Source organism: Rattus norvegicus, chromosome 1 (genome assembly GCF_036323735.1).
Source record: "Rattus norvegicus strain BN/NHsdMcwi chromosome 1, GRCr8, whole genome shotgun sequence".
NCBI classification, from domain to species: domain Eukaryota; kingdom Metazoa; phylum Chordata; class Mammalia; order Rodentia; family Muridae; genus Rattus; species Rattus norvegicus.
Genome location: NC_086019.1, coordinates 74038504 through 74054894, shown reverse-complemented (window position 1 = coordinate 74054894; position 16391 = coordinate 74038504). Strand labels below are relative to the sequence as shown.

The following is a 16391-nucleotide window of genomic DNA, read 5'->3' as shown; positions in this document are numbered from 1 at the left end:
TAATTTGGACGCACTCTCTGTGTCCTCTCGTTAGTCTGGCTAAGGGTTTATCTATCTTGTTGATTTTATCAATGAACCAACTTTTGGTTCTGTTGATTCTTTCTATGGTCCTTTTTGTTTCTACTTGGTTGATTTCAGCTCTGAGTTTGATTATTTCCTGCCTTCTACTCCTCCTGGGTGTATTTGCTTCTTTTTGTTCTAGAGCTTTTAGGTGTGCTGTCAAGCTGCTGACATATGCTCTTTCCTGTTTCTTTCTGCAGGCACTCAGCGCTATGAGTTTTCCTCTTAGCACCTCTTTCATTGTGTCCCATAAGTTTGGGTATGTTGTACCTTCATTTTCATTAAATTCTAAAAATTTTTTAATTTTTTTCTTTATTTCTTCCTTGACCAGGTTATCATTGAGTAGAGCATTGTTCAATTTCCAAGTATATGTGGGCATTCTTCCCTTATTGTTATTGAAGACCAGTTTTAGGCCTTGGTGGTCCGACAGCACGCATGGGATTATTTCTATCTTTCTGTACCTGTTGAGGCCCGTTTTTTGACCAATTATATGGTCAGTTTTGGAGAAAGTACCATGAGGAGCTGAGAAGAAGGTATATCCTTTTGCTTTAGGATAAAATGTTCTATAAATATCCATTAAGTCCATTTGGCTCATGACTTCTCTTAGTCTGTCGACATCACTGTTTATTTTCTGTTTCCATGATCTGTCCATTGATGAGAGTGGGGTGTTAAAATCTCCCACTATTATTGTGTGAGGTGCAATGTGTGTTTTGAGCTTTAGTAAGGTTTCTTTTATGTATGTAGGTGCCCTTGTATTTGGGGCATAGATATTTAGGATTGCGAGTTCATCTTGGTGTATTTTTCCTTTGATGAATATGAAGTGTCCTTCCTTATCTTTTTTGATGACTTTTAGTTGGAAATTGATTTTATTTGATATTAGAATGGCTACTCCAGCTTGCTTCTTCTGACCATTTGCTTGGAAAGTTGTTTTCTAGCCTTTCACTCTGAGGTAGTGTCTGTCTTTGTCTCTGAGGTGTGTTTCCTGTAGGCAGCAGAATGCAGGGTCCTCGTTGTGTATCCAGTTTGTTAATCTATGTCTTTTTATTGGGGAGTTGAGGCCATTGATATTGAGAGATATTAAGGAATAGTGATTATTGTTTCCCGTTATATTCATATTTGGATGTGAGGTTATGTTTGTGTGCTTTCATTCTCTTTGTTTTGTTGCCAAGACGATTAGTTTCTTGCTTCTTGTAGGGTATAGCTTGCCTCCTTATGTTGGGCTTTACCATTTATTATCCTTTGTAGTGCTGGATTTGTAGAAAGATATTGCGTAAATTTGGTTTTGTCATGGAATATCTTGGTTTCTCCATCAATGTTAATTGAGACTTTTGCAGGATACAGTAACCTGGGCTGGCATTTGTGTTCTCTTAGGGTCTGTATGACATCAGTCCAGGAACTTCTGGCCTTCATAGTTTCTGGCGAGAAGTCTGGTGTGATTCTGATAGGTCTGCCTTTATATGTTACTTGACCTTTTTCCCTTACTGCTTTTAATATTCTTTCTTTATTTTGTGCGTTTGGTGTTTTGACTATTATGTGATGGGAGGTGTTTCTTTTCTGGTCCAATCTATTTGGAGTTCTGTAGGCTTCTTGTATGCCTATGGGTATCTCTTTTTTTAGATTAGGGAAGTTTTCTTCTATGATTTTGTTGAAGATATTTACTGGTCCTTTGAGCTGGGAGTCTTCACTCTCTTCTATACCTATTATCCTTAGGTTTGATCTTCTCATTGAGTCCTGGATTTCCTGTATGTTTTGGACCAGTAGCTTTTTCCGCTTTACATTATCTTTGACAGTTGAGTCAATGATTTCTATGGAATCTTCTGCTCCTGAGATTCTCTCTTCCATCTCTTGTATTCTGTTGGTGAAGCTTGTATCTACAGCTCCTTGTCTCTTCTTTTGGTTTTCTATATCCAGGGTTGTTTCCATGTGTTCTTTCTTGATTGCTTCTATTTCCATTTTTAATTCCTTCAACTGTTTGATTGTGTTTTCCTGGAATTCTTTCAGGGATTTTTGTGTCTCCTCTCTATGGGCTTCTACTTGTTTATTTATGTTTCCTGGAATTCTTTCAGGGATTTTTGTGTCTCCTCTCTATGGGCTTCTACTTGTTTATTTATGTTTTCCTGGAATTCTTTCAGGCATTTTTGCGATTCCTCTCTGTAGGCTTCTACTTTTTCTCTAAGGGAGTTCTTCACGTCTTTCTTAAAGTCCTCCAGCATCATGATCAAAAATGGTTTTGAAAGTAGATCTTGCTTTTCTGGTGTGTTTGGATATTCCATGTTCGTTTTGATGGGAGAATTGGGCTCCGATGGTGCCATGTAGTCTTGATTTCTGTTGCTTGGGTTCCTGCGCTTGCCTCTCGCCATCAGATTATCTCTAGTGTTACTTTGTTCTGCTATTTCTGACAGTGGCTAGACTGTCCTATAAGCCTGTGTGTCAGGAGTGCTGTAGACCTGTTTTCCTCTCTTTCAGTCAGTTATGGGGACAGAGTGTTCTGCTTTCCGGCGTGTAGTTTTTCCTCTCTACAGGTCTTCAGCTGTTCCTGTGGGCCTGTGTCTTGAGTTCACCAGGCAGCTTTCTTGCAGCAGAAAATTTGGTCTTACCTGTGATCCCGAGGCTCAAGTTCGCTCGTGGGGTGCTGCCCACGGGCTCTCTGTAGCGGCAGCAACCAGAAAGACCTGTGCCGCCCCTTCCGGGAGCTTCAGTGCACCAGGGTTTCAGATGGTCTTTGGCTTTTTCCTCTGGCGTCCGAGATGTGTGTGCAGAGAGCAGTCTCTTCTGGTTTCCCAGGCTTGTCTGCCTCTCTGAAGGTTTAGCTCTCCCTCCCACGGGATTTGGGTGCAGAGAACTGTTTATCCGGTCTGTTTCCTTCAGGTTCCGGTGGTGTCTCAGGCAGGGGTCCTGTCGCTCCTGGGCCCTCCCCCACGGGAGCCCAGAGGCCTTATACAGTTTCCTCCTGGGCCAGGGATGTGGGCAGGAGTGAGCAGTGTTGGTGGTCTCTTCCACTCTGCAGCCTCAGGAGTGCCCACCTGACCAGGCGGTTGGGTCTCTCTCTCATGGGGTCTGGGAGCAGAGAGCTGCTGTGGGCCGGGATCCGAGTGTGTGGGACTTCCGGTAAACACAGAACGTGCCTGGTCCTAGAGGAATTCTGCTTCCGTGTGTCCCAAGCTCACCAGGCAGCTTTCTTGCAGCAGAAAAGTTGGTCTTACCTGTGGTCCCGAGGTCAAGTTCGCTCGTGGGGTGCTGCCCACGGGCTCTCTGCAGCGGCAGCAACCAGGAAGATATGCGCCGCCCCTTCCGGGAGCTTCAGTGCACCAGGGTTCCAGATGGTCTTTGGCTTTTTCCTCTGACGTCCGAGATGTGTGTGCAGAGAGCAGTCTCTTCTGGTTTCCCAGGCTTGTCTGCCTCTCTGAAGGTTTAGCTCTCCCTCCCACGGGATTTGGGTGCAGAGAACTGTTTATCCCGTCTGTTTCCTTCAGGTTCCGGCGGTCAGTATGATATTTTCTAGTTCACTTTATTTGCCTATGAATTTCATGAAGTCATTGATTTGATAACTGAGTAGTACTCCATTGTATATGTACCACATTTTTTGAATCTATTCCTCTGTTGAATGGCATCTGGGTTCTTTCCAGCCTCTGGCTATTATATATAAGGCTCCTATGAACAGAGTGGAGCATGTGTCTTTGTGTATGTTGGAGCATCTTTTGGGTATGTGTCCAAGAGAGGTATAGCTGGGTCCTCAGGTAGTGCAATGTTCAATTTTCTGAGGAACTTCCAGACTGATTTCCAGAGTGGTTGTACCTGTTTGCAATGCCACCAACAATGGAGTAGTGTTCTTCTTTCTTCATATTCTCGCCAGCACCTCCTGTCACCTGAGATTTTTATCTTAGCCTTTCTGACTGGTGTGAGGTGGAATCTCAGGGTTGTTTTGATTTGAATTTCCCTGATGAACAAGGATGTTGAACATTTCTTTAGGCGAATTTTGGCCATTCGACATTCGTTACCTGAGAATGTTTTGTTTAGCTCTGTACCCCATTTTTAAAATAAGGTTATTTGAATTTTTGACGTATGTTTACTAACACTTTGAAGATTTCATATGTGTATAAAATATACTTTTGTCACATCACAACCATTTTCTGAAATTTAATGAATATAAAACTGCACTTCACCACTGTTTGATATTCTTTCCTTAAACTGAACAATATTCTCTTCATATAATTTTTGTTATTACACAGTCGTCTCCTCCCTTATCTGAAACCTCTGACAGAGATGTTGATAAGAGTGAGACTAATGTTACAGTGATGAAATACTTGGAGTCATAATATCTAGCCTTGTCATTATACCCCAAAATGTTTTGCCATATAATAGTAGGATATTAACAAAGTTCACAAGTAAACACAATTACAGAAATTCATATCATAAAACATTATTTTTAATAAGCTGAAGAACCCCTGCACACTTTTAAGTAAGGTAAACAAAATGTCAAGAGAACAAATAGACAGCACTTGAATAACAAATAAATGAGTATTAAAGCAAATCAAATACAGCAATTAAAACAACCAGACAAAAATAACATATTTTTCATTTATAATTAAATATTTTTGGTAATGTTCTCTAAATAAAATCAAACAACAAGTCTGATTTATTTTTAAGGGATTCCTTAGTTGTCTGCAAAGGGTAAAGAAACTCAATTACAGGAAAGAGGAGAACTTTCCTTTATAAAAAATGGAGGCAACATTATAATATGTAATATGTAATAAGAGTGAAAAAGGGGAGTTAGCGAACTCTACTTTTGATGTATATGCATGAAATAATTATTGACTAAAAATTATCTACCAAAAAAACACAACATGCCACAGAAAGGTCATTCTGTGAGAATAGGAAAAATAAAATCCAGGATTGCAAGCCTGGTTCAACATATGCAGATCCATTAAATTAATACACCATACAATATAGAATATTATTTTCCAAAAATGTTCAGAAATGGCTCTAAGCCAAGCCCAGCATTAATTAAGAGTTAAAGAAACAAAACAATACAAGTGATAGGACAGAAGGAACACATATTGATATGATAACTTTTCTTCACAAATCCATCAAGAGTACTATAACAAATGAAGAGAAAATTATTATATATGAAAGTTAGAAATAATGTCAAGTAGTTTTGTTGGTTCATGTTTTTATCCAAGCACTTTAGAGGCAGAGGCCTCAAAATCTCTTTCTGTTTCTTAACAGTCTTCCATATATTTTGAGTCCAACTCAGCCATATGTGATATGGAAACACTACCTTAAAATAAATTAACATAAAGTACAAAAGTATGCCCATTTTCCTTACTATAACTCAAAATAGTTTTTAAAATATTACAACATATTACCTTATAAACAAAATTTAAAGAAAATGATGGCTGAAAAAGAGAATTAGGTATTCTGATCTTCATTGAGAGTATTACTCTACTGATACTGCATGATAAGATCCTGTTTCAACAATATCAAAAACTTAGGAAGAATTCTTCAAATCTTCAATTAACTTGAAGCAATCAAATTTTTGTCCATTTTTTCCAGTATTTGCAGCCACTGTAAAGAATTTTGACCTCACAAAACACTCCATATTCAAGGTCTCTATACATTATTTTATCAGTTCCAACCATATTAAATCAATGTCTGCATATTCTGCTCTTTTATTATATATAGATTCTCAAACCTTGCAGTGCTAATTTATTCAAAGTTATAATTGTTATCTGTGATTTAAGGATATATTTTTCCTGATTCAACTGTCTTCAAATACTAACTTGCTTCACTGTTGTTTTAATTAAACTTTAATCATAAGGAAAGTGAGGAAAAAGAGTGATTGGACATATCGCTTATAGTCATAGAACTACAAGTGTGGATATCTGGAGACTGGAACTAAAGTATGGGGCTTAAAAGAATACTACTTACTGACTCTACTGCCCACATTAAGATGTGCACTCTTAAATCAATTACCAATTTAGAAAGTGCTTCAAAGCTATGATAAGGACAAGCTAGTGTTGGCTGAGAACATATCTCAATTAAAGTTCCCTCTGTCTTTTCACTGTACTTAGCTTCAAATTGAAAGTAATTAACTAAAAACATCCAGTTGCAATCTCTGTAGTTATTGCACACAACTCACTATCATCTTGTTTTCCTGAATTACTAGACATTCAGAACTATTCAACTTTTCTTCAATGTCTTTCCAATATTCATAGTTGGTCATTAATCAATGGACAGGGTGAAATGTACTCAGTTGGTGTACATAAAATATGCTCATTGGATCTTTAATATAAAACACATGAAATAGCTAAAACTCAGTATCAGTATATGCCTACTTTTTCTCAGATGCCATCCTCTGTGTGCACTGAAGATTGTGGTCCAGGATTCAGAAGAATCTGGAAGGAGGGAATGGCAGCTTGCTGTTTTGTTTGCAAGCCCTGCCCTGAAAATGAAATTTCTAATGATACAAGTGAGTGTTTTCCTGCTCTGATAAATCCTGAAAATATACTTTTCTCCTGTACTACACTCAGAAGATGAAGTAAACCAAAAGAAAAATGCAAATATAAAATATATTATTTTCTAATTTACTAGTTGTAGATATAAAGCTCATTAACAAAATCCTGACCCAAATAAACAAACAAATAAACAAGCACATATATCTTATACCTTGAACCACATATTGATTCATTGCAAATTCATGGCAGATTATATTTTCAAATAAATACTTTAGAAAATAAAACCGCAATTTGAGGGAATTCACCACAAGGTATTCCCAGTAACTATTCTATTGTAAAACTACATGCACATTAGATTTTAGTCAGAATTTTTAAAAGAATTGATTTAGTCATATTTCATGAATTTATCTGTCTTACATATGATTATTCACACCACGTATATATAGGAGCTGATGAAGAACCAAGTATAATATCAAATCTACTGGACTAGGACATGAGAATGCTAGGTATAAAATTCATGTTCTCTGTATGATTAATATAGAAGACAAAAGTATTTTCAAATTTATGAGAAACTGCTAAGTATGTAATGTACTGAGGGCCATGTTCAAAGTCAGATGTGATATGAATCCAGGAAGTAGGGAATAAGAGTTGATCAATGATGTAGAATATATGACTTGACTCATACTCAGTATATTTATTACACACCATACCCAATATTAAAATAGGTATTTAGGGTTGACAAAATGCAATAAATCTATGCATAGCTTTTCAATTATATTGTCTTTCATTATATATAATGGACTAATGTTCTTAAAAGACATAGCATGCCTCTGAGATGGTTCAGCAGTTAAACCATGTGTTGCTAAGGCTTACAATCAAAGTTTATTCCCATGGTGGATTTTATAGAACCATGTAACCTACTCAAAAAATGTCTTTTGAAGTCATGCATTCCAACATAGACTATACTTGAAAATAATTTTTTTTATTAACTTGAGTATTTCTTATATACATTTCGAGTGTTATTCCCTTTCCCGGTATCCGGGCAAACATCCCCCTCCCTCCTCCCCTTCCTTATGGGTGTTCCCCTCCCAACCCTCCCCCCATTGCCGCCCCCACAGTCTAGTTCACTGGGGGTTCAGTCTTAGCAGGACCCAGGGCTTCCCCTTCCACTGGTGCTCTTACTAGGATATTCATTGCTACCTATGGGGTCAGAGTCCAGGGTCAGTCCATGTATAGTCTTTAGGTAGTGGCTTAGTCCCTGGAAGCTCTGGTTGCTTGGCATTGTTGTACATATGGGGTCTCGAGCCTCTTCAAGCTCTTCCAGTTCTTTCTCTGATTCCTTCAATGGGGGTCCTATTCTCAGTTCAGTGGTTTGCTGCTGGCATTCGCCTCTGTATTACTGTATTCTGGCTGTGTACTTCAGGAGCGATCTACATCCGGCTCCTGTCAGTCTGCACTTCTTTGCTTCATCCATCTTGTCTAATTGGGTGGCTGTATATGTATGGGCCACATGTGGGGCAGGCTCTGAATGGGTGTTCCTTCAGTCTCTGTTTTAATCTTTGCCTTTCCCTTCCCTGCCAAGGGTATTCTTTTTCCTCATTTAAAGAAGGAGTGAAGCATTCACAGAAAATAATTTTTAAAAGTATACTCAAAATGTTTTCGATGTTAAAACAAATAGGAATTAATATTTTCCTCAATGAATTCCACAAAAATTCCATAAAATGTTTTTTATTACATAAATTGCTCCTGTTTGTTCGATGTGTAATATCTGTACAGGTACACATATAAGCAAACAATACCCCTGTAGTTACATTTACATGCACTGTTGAGTCAGCTGACATGGGTGCTGGGATCTGAACTCAGGTTCTCTTGTAGAGCAACATATTCTTTTTAAGCTATTCCAACTTCTTAGTGTTTTATGCAACTTATGAAATAAAAGGTCTCCACAAATGCATTGTTCTAGATAAGAATTCTGAAAACCAAGGAAGCACATCAATATTCTGTGAAATGACATAAAATTTAAGTGCAATTATAATCACAATTCATATTATAGCCACTATGGGAATTGCAACTTTGAAATGGGGTACTATTGCTTAAGACAAACCACCTGGGTTACCACTCTTGCTCGAGTATTCCTCTGTTATGTTGCTCTTTCTATTTGTCAATACTGACTTTATCCTTGAATACATTCACAGACATTGAGTCAAATAGAAATGGAGATGAGGCAAGGATGAGAATGCTTAGCATTCCAAATGAAGAAGGAATAGAGGTAAAGGATATCTTAGTACAAAGTATCTACAGAGAATTTTTTCTTCTTCAGTTCTAATATTAGTGCATCTCATGAACAATAATCAGAACTTCTGTTTACTTATTGCCAAATGAGGATACATGTGAGGGCTTATTTCTTGAATATTTTCTACTTTTCAAACATTAATATTATATTACCTCTCATTCTTCAACTTCTTCTTATGACTATGACAGGAATCAATAAAATTCAATAATGTAATTGTTACTTTTACATGAACACATACATATAAATATGTGCAAATATACAGCTTACCTGTTCAATTTCTTGTTGTTTCTATGTCAATGAGTTTGAGCTAGTGTATTCTCAAGTACCTATTACAGATTTTGTACCAGGAGAAATCAGTGTCTGAATGTGTCATAAGGAACAAATTCAATAATCTCAGGATATAGTGAATGTAGAATTTTGCATTTATAAAATATACCCAACCACATTGTGCTATATGATTGTCTGAATTCAATAATCTTCTTGATATCTTCATAGAAACAAAAAATAGTTTAAGAAATATTTGCTTTCAGATAAGATTAAAAATGATATAATCAACAAAACTACATAGGCAAATAAATAATTGCTAGGTTTTATTTTCTCTTAACTCTTTATGAATATTATGAATTGAGAGTAATGCTTTGCAGCAGTATTTCTCAAATTATATTCTCAGCACCAAAGGCTTCATTGGAAGGCTATTTTCCACACTCTTACTTGAAATACCTTTTCAATAAAATTTCTAAAGCAGCACTAACTAAACTTTCCTTTGGATATCAGATATGGATCAGTGTATGAACTGTCCAGAATACCAGTTTGCCAACACAAAACACAACAAATGCATTCAGAAAGGTGTGCTATTTTTAAGCTATGAAGACCCACTGGGGATGGCTCTTGCTTTAATAGCCTTCTGTTTCTCTGCATTCACAGCTGTTGTACTTTGGGTCTTTGTGAAACACCATGACACTCCTATTGTGAAGGCCAATAACAGAAACCTCAGCTACCTATTAATTATTTCACTCATGTTCTGTTTTCTGTGCACCTTTTTCTTCATTGGCCATCCTAACAGAGCAACCTGTATCTTACAGCAAATTACATTTGGGATTGTATTCACTGTGGCTGTTTCCACAGTTCTAGCCAAAACAGCCACTGTGGTTCTGGCTTTCAAAGTCACAGACCCTGGAAGAAGGTTGAGAAATGTCCTGGTGTCAGGGACACCCAATTATATTATTCCCATATGTTCTCTATTCCAATGTATTCTGTGTGCAATCTGGCTAGCAGTTTCTCCTCCCTTTGTTGATATTGATGATTACAGTGAGCATGGACACATCATCATTGTGTGCAACAAGGGCTCAGTTACTGCATTCTACTGTGTCCTGGGATACTTAGCTTGCCTGGCACTTGGAAGCTTCACTGTGGCTTTCTTGGCAAAGAATCTGCCAGACACATTCAATGAAGCTAAGTTCTTGACCTTCAGCATGCTCGTATTCTGCAGTGTCTGGGTCACCTTCCTTCCTGTCTACCATAGCACCAAGGGAAAGGTCATGGTTGCTGTGGAGATCTTCTCAATATTGGCCTCCAGTGCAGGAATGCTTGGATGCATCTTTGCACCCAAGATCTACATCATTTTAATGAGACCAGACAGAAATATCTTAAAGTTCAGAGAGAAATCATATTTCTAAACAAATGTTTCAGGAATTCTTTGAAAAGTAAAATTGGTACATAGGCACCAAATATTGTGTTACAGTTCATTTATCTAGTTTTAGAACCATTCTCACTGGTTCCTTTAGTGATGTCTAGAAGTACCATATTTATCAATCTTGAATACATTGCCCATAAAATCTTGCTCTAATTCACTTGCTTAGTTTCCTCCAGGAGAACTAAAATTCTCACATTTTTATTCTACTTGTATTTATCATTTTGATTAAATGGTAATGCCCCCTTGAAACTTCCAATAAGAATTGATTAGGCAGTTGAATCTATGACCTTGCTTAGAAAATGAGTTCCAGAACACACATGGCTGCACGTAGAAACCATCTATCAAATCAATCGATCAGTCAAACAAATTTACTAAAGAATCAACAAAGATGAAATCAGAACACAGTTTCTGATGTCCAGTAGGAACACATACATGATAGAATATTCCCTGTTTTTTTCAGCTGCTCTTCAAGATAATGGACAAATGCCTAAGGTTGAAATGTTCTTTTTCTGTTCTGAAATACAAAAGTTATTATATCCAACAATGGGTGGATGCCAGGGACACCCAACCAGACCTCCTCACTTCCTAGGGCCTCAAGTCTCTTTTGGATTAGGTACATCTTCTCTGACTGAGTCAGACCCTGCAGACCTCTGCTAAATATGTACTGAGAGCCTCATATCAGCTAGTGTATGCTATCTGAATGATGGCCCAGTGTCTGAAAGATCTCCAGGTTCCAGGTTAGTTGAGACTGCTGGTCCTCCTACAGGGTTGCCTTCCTCCTCAGCTTCTTCCAGCTTTTCTCTATTTCAACCTCAGGGGTCATCTGTTTCTGTCCATTAGTTGGGTGTAAATATCTCAATCTGACTGTTTCAGCTGTTTGTTGGGTCTTTTGGAACATTTCTTAACCTTGTTACAGTGGGGATTACATCTAATGAATGGGGTAAGATTGCTGAATATATTCTGTTTAATAACACATGCTTGATTGGTTTTGCTTTTTTTTGACATGGTGATGTATCAATATCATCTTCACTGTACTACACTAAAGTGTAGGTCTCATAGATGGAAATTTGTGAAAGAGAAAGTAGATGACTGATCCTAAAGCCCATAGATTCAGGATGTAGGGTTTTCAAATGAAAAAAAATAAGGGAGTGGGTGAGTAGCACCCTCCTGGAAGTAGGGGGAGGGAGTGAAGTGGGGGGGTCTGGAAGGGAAACATGAATAACATTTGAAATGTAAATAAAGAAAATAACCAATCAAAAAGAAAGAAAAGTAAGGCACAGACTTTTCTCCACTTAGTGATAGGGTTACTGATACATTTTAAAAAGATCAAGAATTCAAACCCCTAAAGCCAGAAGAGGATGCAACTGAGGGCATTTAACTTCTAGTTTTCAAAGATTAATATTACAAATTTCCAACATTCATCTCTCATATTTATAATCCCCCTTGAACACATATAAAACCCAATAATTCCCAAATTTATGAGCACTTTCATTATGTTTACATGTACACACACAATCTCAAACCCACAAACACAAAATGTTCAAATTAATAAGTACTTTTATTATGTTTACATGCCCCCCCCACACAAACCCTACAGAATCCATTTAGTGTTGCTTTGTATGTCAGTGTATTTGGGCAGGTGAACTCAGACTGGGAAACCTATTCCATGAATTGTCTTACTATAATAAAGAGTTTTCTACTCTCATAGGGACTGCATTCATAAAATATTGAGTAATACATTAGAAGGCACTGAATGCACATGAAAAGTAACATTAAAATCCATTAAGCATGATATTAGCTCTTATGAGTTCATCAAGGTAGATTAATTCATAATAGCTTTGAAAATGTACTAAAATTTGTGATTTCTGAAACTTAATGAATGATGTCATCATGAAAATAGACTGGAAGAGACAAAGAAATGATGGGTTCATTTGATTCTCTGTAAGATGAAACTGAATCCTTGCTGTGCATCAATGACCTTCTATTACGTACTTGTTTGACAGATAGGTATCTGTATATGTGCATGATATACATATGCATCTATATATATGTATGGTGTACATATGCTTATATGTGTTATATATGTATGTATATGTGTATACAATGTGCCTAAGATAAGTATGCTAACGTAGAGCAGAAACATGCATTCACTTAAATGTGGTCTTTCTTACTCATGAAGATACTTTGGAGATGGCTTTGCCTTAATTACCCTGTATTTATCTACATTCACAATTGTTTCTCCAGGTATTTTAGATCATCACAGAAAGGTACTTGTGAATTCTAATTAACTGGTCATTAAATTACATAGTTCTTATATAAGTAAAAATATGTTTTGTGCTCCTTGTTCTTTGGCCATTTAAATTCAGGGTGCTGGAGCCTGCAATGAATCTTATTTTTTGTGTTATAGTTCCTCTTGCTGTTTAGATTGTGCTGGCTAAAACTCTTAGTATGTGGGTTTCAAAGTCATACCACTGAAAGATAAATGAAGTACACACTGGTTTTACTAGTATCCAACTCTATATTCCCATTTGTTTCTGTATCATAATTATTCTCTATGCAATCAGGCCAGGGATTTCCATTCTCTCTGTTGATATTGATGTATACTTTGAACGCACCCATATTATAGGGTGAACCAAGTTTACAGGTACTTTACTCTGTCTTGGGATACCAGGTCTCCCTTGCCTTAATTATCTACACTGGGACATTCTAGGCTAGAAATCGCCCTGACATATTCAATGAAGACACCTTTTTACTTTCAGCATGCTGGAGTTCTGCACTGGCCAGGGTATATTCCTTAATGTCCACCATAGCGCCCAGTGAAAGGACATGGAGGCTCTTGAGGTCTTTAGCATATTGGCATTACAAGCACAGCTGAGATGGTACATCATTAGCCTGATGTGCTTTGCAATTTTGTTAAAGCCAGAGAGAAATTCTCTTCAAGATTTAAGGAAAAAAATTCTCTCTGAACACATATATTATGGTTATAACTGAGAAACATAATGTTGGTTCTGAAGCACTTATTAGGATTTAGTTAAAGATATATGCATTGTATACTGTTTCTCAGTGTTTTCTTTTTAATGATTGTCTGTAATGGAAAAAACAAAGCAAAACAAAACAAAATTAAAAAAAAATCTTTTAATACCTTGTCTCATATTATCATTCACCGATTCTCTGATTTTTCAAGGCCCTGATCTTGGATATTACTGTACATTGGAAGTATTCTTTCCCTACTCTAACCCAAAATAATAGTTAACACGAGCTCAGGTACCTTATTGTAGTATCTGTGTGAATGTGTGACTCTGATATTAGTTCAATGCTAAGAGAAAACACAAAGTGCGTGGGAAAGTGAATGAATGTTGCAGATGTTATGCAAATAACTTCTCCTTTGCAAGAGGTAATATGTGTGAATCATTATTACTCATCCTATGTGTTAGAGGAGGAGAACGTAAAAGAGAGAAACATATTTTAATTATCACACAGAATATTGAAGAGCATTGACAAAAATCTCAGTAATTATGTTATGTACTGCTTTTGCAGAAGACCTGCTTGCAGTAGGCAGCTTCTGACTTCTGAATTCACATAATTGTAAGAATATTCCCAAGGAATCATGAGCCTTGTATTCCAAATCTTGGTTGAGAGTCCTACTCATATATTCACGTAACAATACACTCAAAACACACATACACAAAACTGAAATTGCATGACTTTTAATTGATTTTTATAAAGAAACAACATAAGGACACAGGCTTTCTTTTGCTCCAATCATCAAATAAACATTTTGTCACCTACTATACCCTGAATACATTCTTCCTAATAACCTCCCAGCTCCTATCAACATAACTTTTCATTTGGATCCTCTTCAATTATATAATTCAATATAAAGTAATCAAGATTCTATTTGATATAAATTAAATTTATATGTTAAAACACACTGTTTGTGTAATGTGCACGTAAGCTGGAATATCAGGGTCTATTTGGTTTCCATTTCCCTAATGACTAAGAACTTTAAACGGTTAAGATCAAAAATTCAAGTAACAGAAGATATCGATGAGTACTTGGGGAAAGATGAATACTCATCCATTGCTAGAGGGATTGAAAACTTCAACAACAGCTCTACAAATCAGTCTAGAACTTTTTTGTAATATTGAAAATGATTCTATTAGAAGGCCCAGCTATACCATATCTGGGCGTATGACCAAAAGAAGACCAACCATACCACAAGGATATGTGTTCAACTATGTTCATAGCATGCTTATTTGTAATAGCCAGAAGCTTGAAACAGCAACCTAGACATCCCTCAATTGAAGAATGGATTGAGAGAGAAACTGCAGTGCATTTAAATAATGAAATACTATCCATCTCTTGTAAATGAGGACATTATGAATTTGCAGGCACTTGGATGGAGCATGAGAATAACGACCTGGGTCAGGTAACCCATTCCCTAAAAAGACATGCATGGTATGAACTCACTGATAAGAGGATATTTGCCAAAACTCCACAGACCTTAAGAAATTTAACTTCCAGGAAGGCATAAGTGAGAATGTTTCAATTCCACTTAGAAGGGGGAACTTAGAAAATAAACAGAGGAAACATAGAGAGAAGGAGGAGACAACTGGAAATGGAATTATCTCGAGTGTTTTTGGAAAAGTGTGTTGGAGGTAAGTCCTGGGAGCCAGGAGAATGAATTGAAATTTGTAGCCTCCAGGGGAGGGAGGTGGCTGGCCCCTCTAGAAAGTACTAGAGACCTGAGAGCTGGGAGACTCCCAGGACTCAATAGATGTGACCTTAGAAAAATTGCCCAAAAGTGGGGAGAAGGAATTCAAAGAGTCAATCTCCTGTAGGTAGATATGGCCTCAAGTGGAGGTACAGGGTTATAAACCCAGAGTCAAAATTTCTGACTCAGAAATTCTCCTGTCTACCCAAGATGAAATCCAGAGACCACTTGAACCTCAAGAAAAAGGGCGACAAAAAATGTGGATGCTTCAGTCCTTCTTAGAAGGGGGAACAAAAACATTCATACAGAGACAAAGTTTGGGGCAGAGACTGGTGGAATGGCCATTCAGAGCATACCCCAATATACATACAGCCCATATACATACAGCCACCAAATCCAGACAATATTGACTGATGCCAAGAAGTGCATGCTGATAGGAGCCTGATATAGCTGTCTCCTGAGAGTCACTGTCAGAACATGACAAATCCAGAGGTAGATGCTCACAGTCAACTGTTAAACTGAGAATGGAGTGCTCATTGGAGTAGTTAGAAAAAAGATTGAAGGAGCTGAAGGTGTTTGTAACCCCATAAAAAATGTACCACACCACCAACATACCAGTTCCCAGGGACTAAACCAGCATCCAAAGAGTACACATGGATAGATCCATAGCTCCAGCTGCATGTGTAAAAGAGGATGGCCTTGTTGAGCACCAATGGGAGGAAAATCCCTTAGTCCAGCCAAGGCTTGATGCCCCATTGTAGGGGAATTTCAGGGTGGGGAGGCAGGAAGGGGTGGGTAGGTAGAAGTGATATAGGGTTTATGGATGGGAAAGCAAGAAAAAGGATAATATTTGAAATATAATAAAAATATAAAAAAAAGAAAACGAAAAAGAATTGCAGGGACCAAAATGAGGAGAGACAGAAAGAAAGGTGGTCTACTGACTGGTACAACTTGTGATACAACTCATTTGGGGTTTAGTCTGGCACTATTACTGATGCTATGATATGTTACAAACAGCAGCCTATCATTGATATCCTCTGAGGGGCCCTACTAGCAGTTGACTGAGACACATGCAGATACTTATACCCAAATATTAGACTGAAGTCAAGGATCACTATGGTTGAGTCAGAGGAAGGTTTAAGAAGCAGAAAATAAGGGCATAGAAAGAAAAACAGG

General features: G+C 37.4%; 1 protein-coding gene and 1 pseudogene across 3 annotated transcripts in view; both read left to right on the top strand.

The window, feature by feature from the left end:
• Vom2r26 (vomeronasal 2 receptor, 26) overlaps nucleotides 1-10484 on the top strand; it is a 37389-nt gene extending 26905 nt beyond the window's left edge. For 2 of the 3 annotated variants that reach the window (XM_039103657.2, NM_001099471.1), the window contains exons 5-6: nucleotides 6406-6529; nucleotides 9583-10484. In XM_039103657.2, the coding sequence (XP_038959585.1) occupies nucleotides 6406-6529; nucleotides 9583-10484 (1026 nt within the window). The remainder of the gene's footprint in view (nucleotides 1-6405; nucleotides 6530-9582) is intronic. The other variant, XM_017588877.3, reaches the window with a different exon arrangement.
• Vom2r-ps42 (vomeronasal 2 receptor, pseudogene 42) lies at nucleotides 13137-13456 on the top strand (annotated as a pseudogene).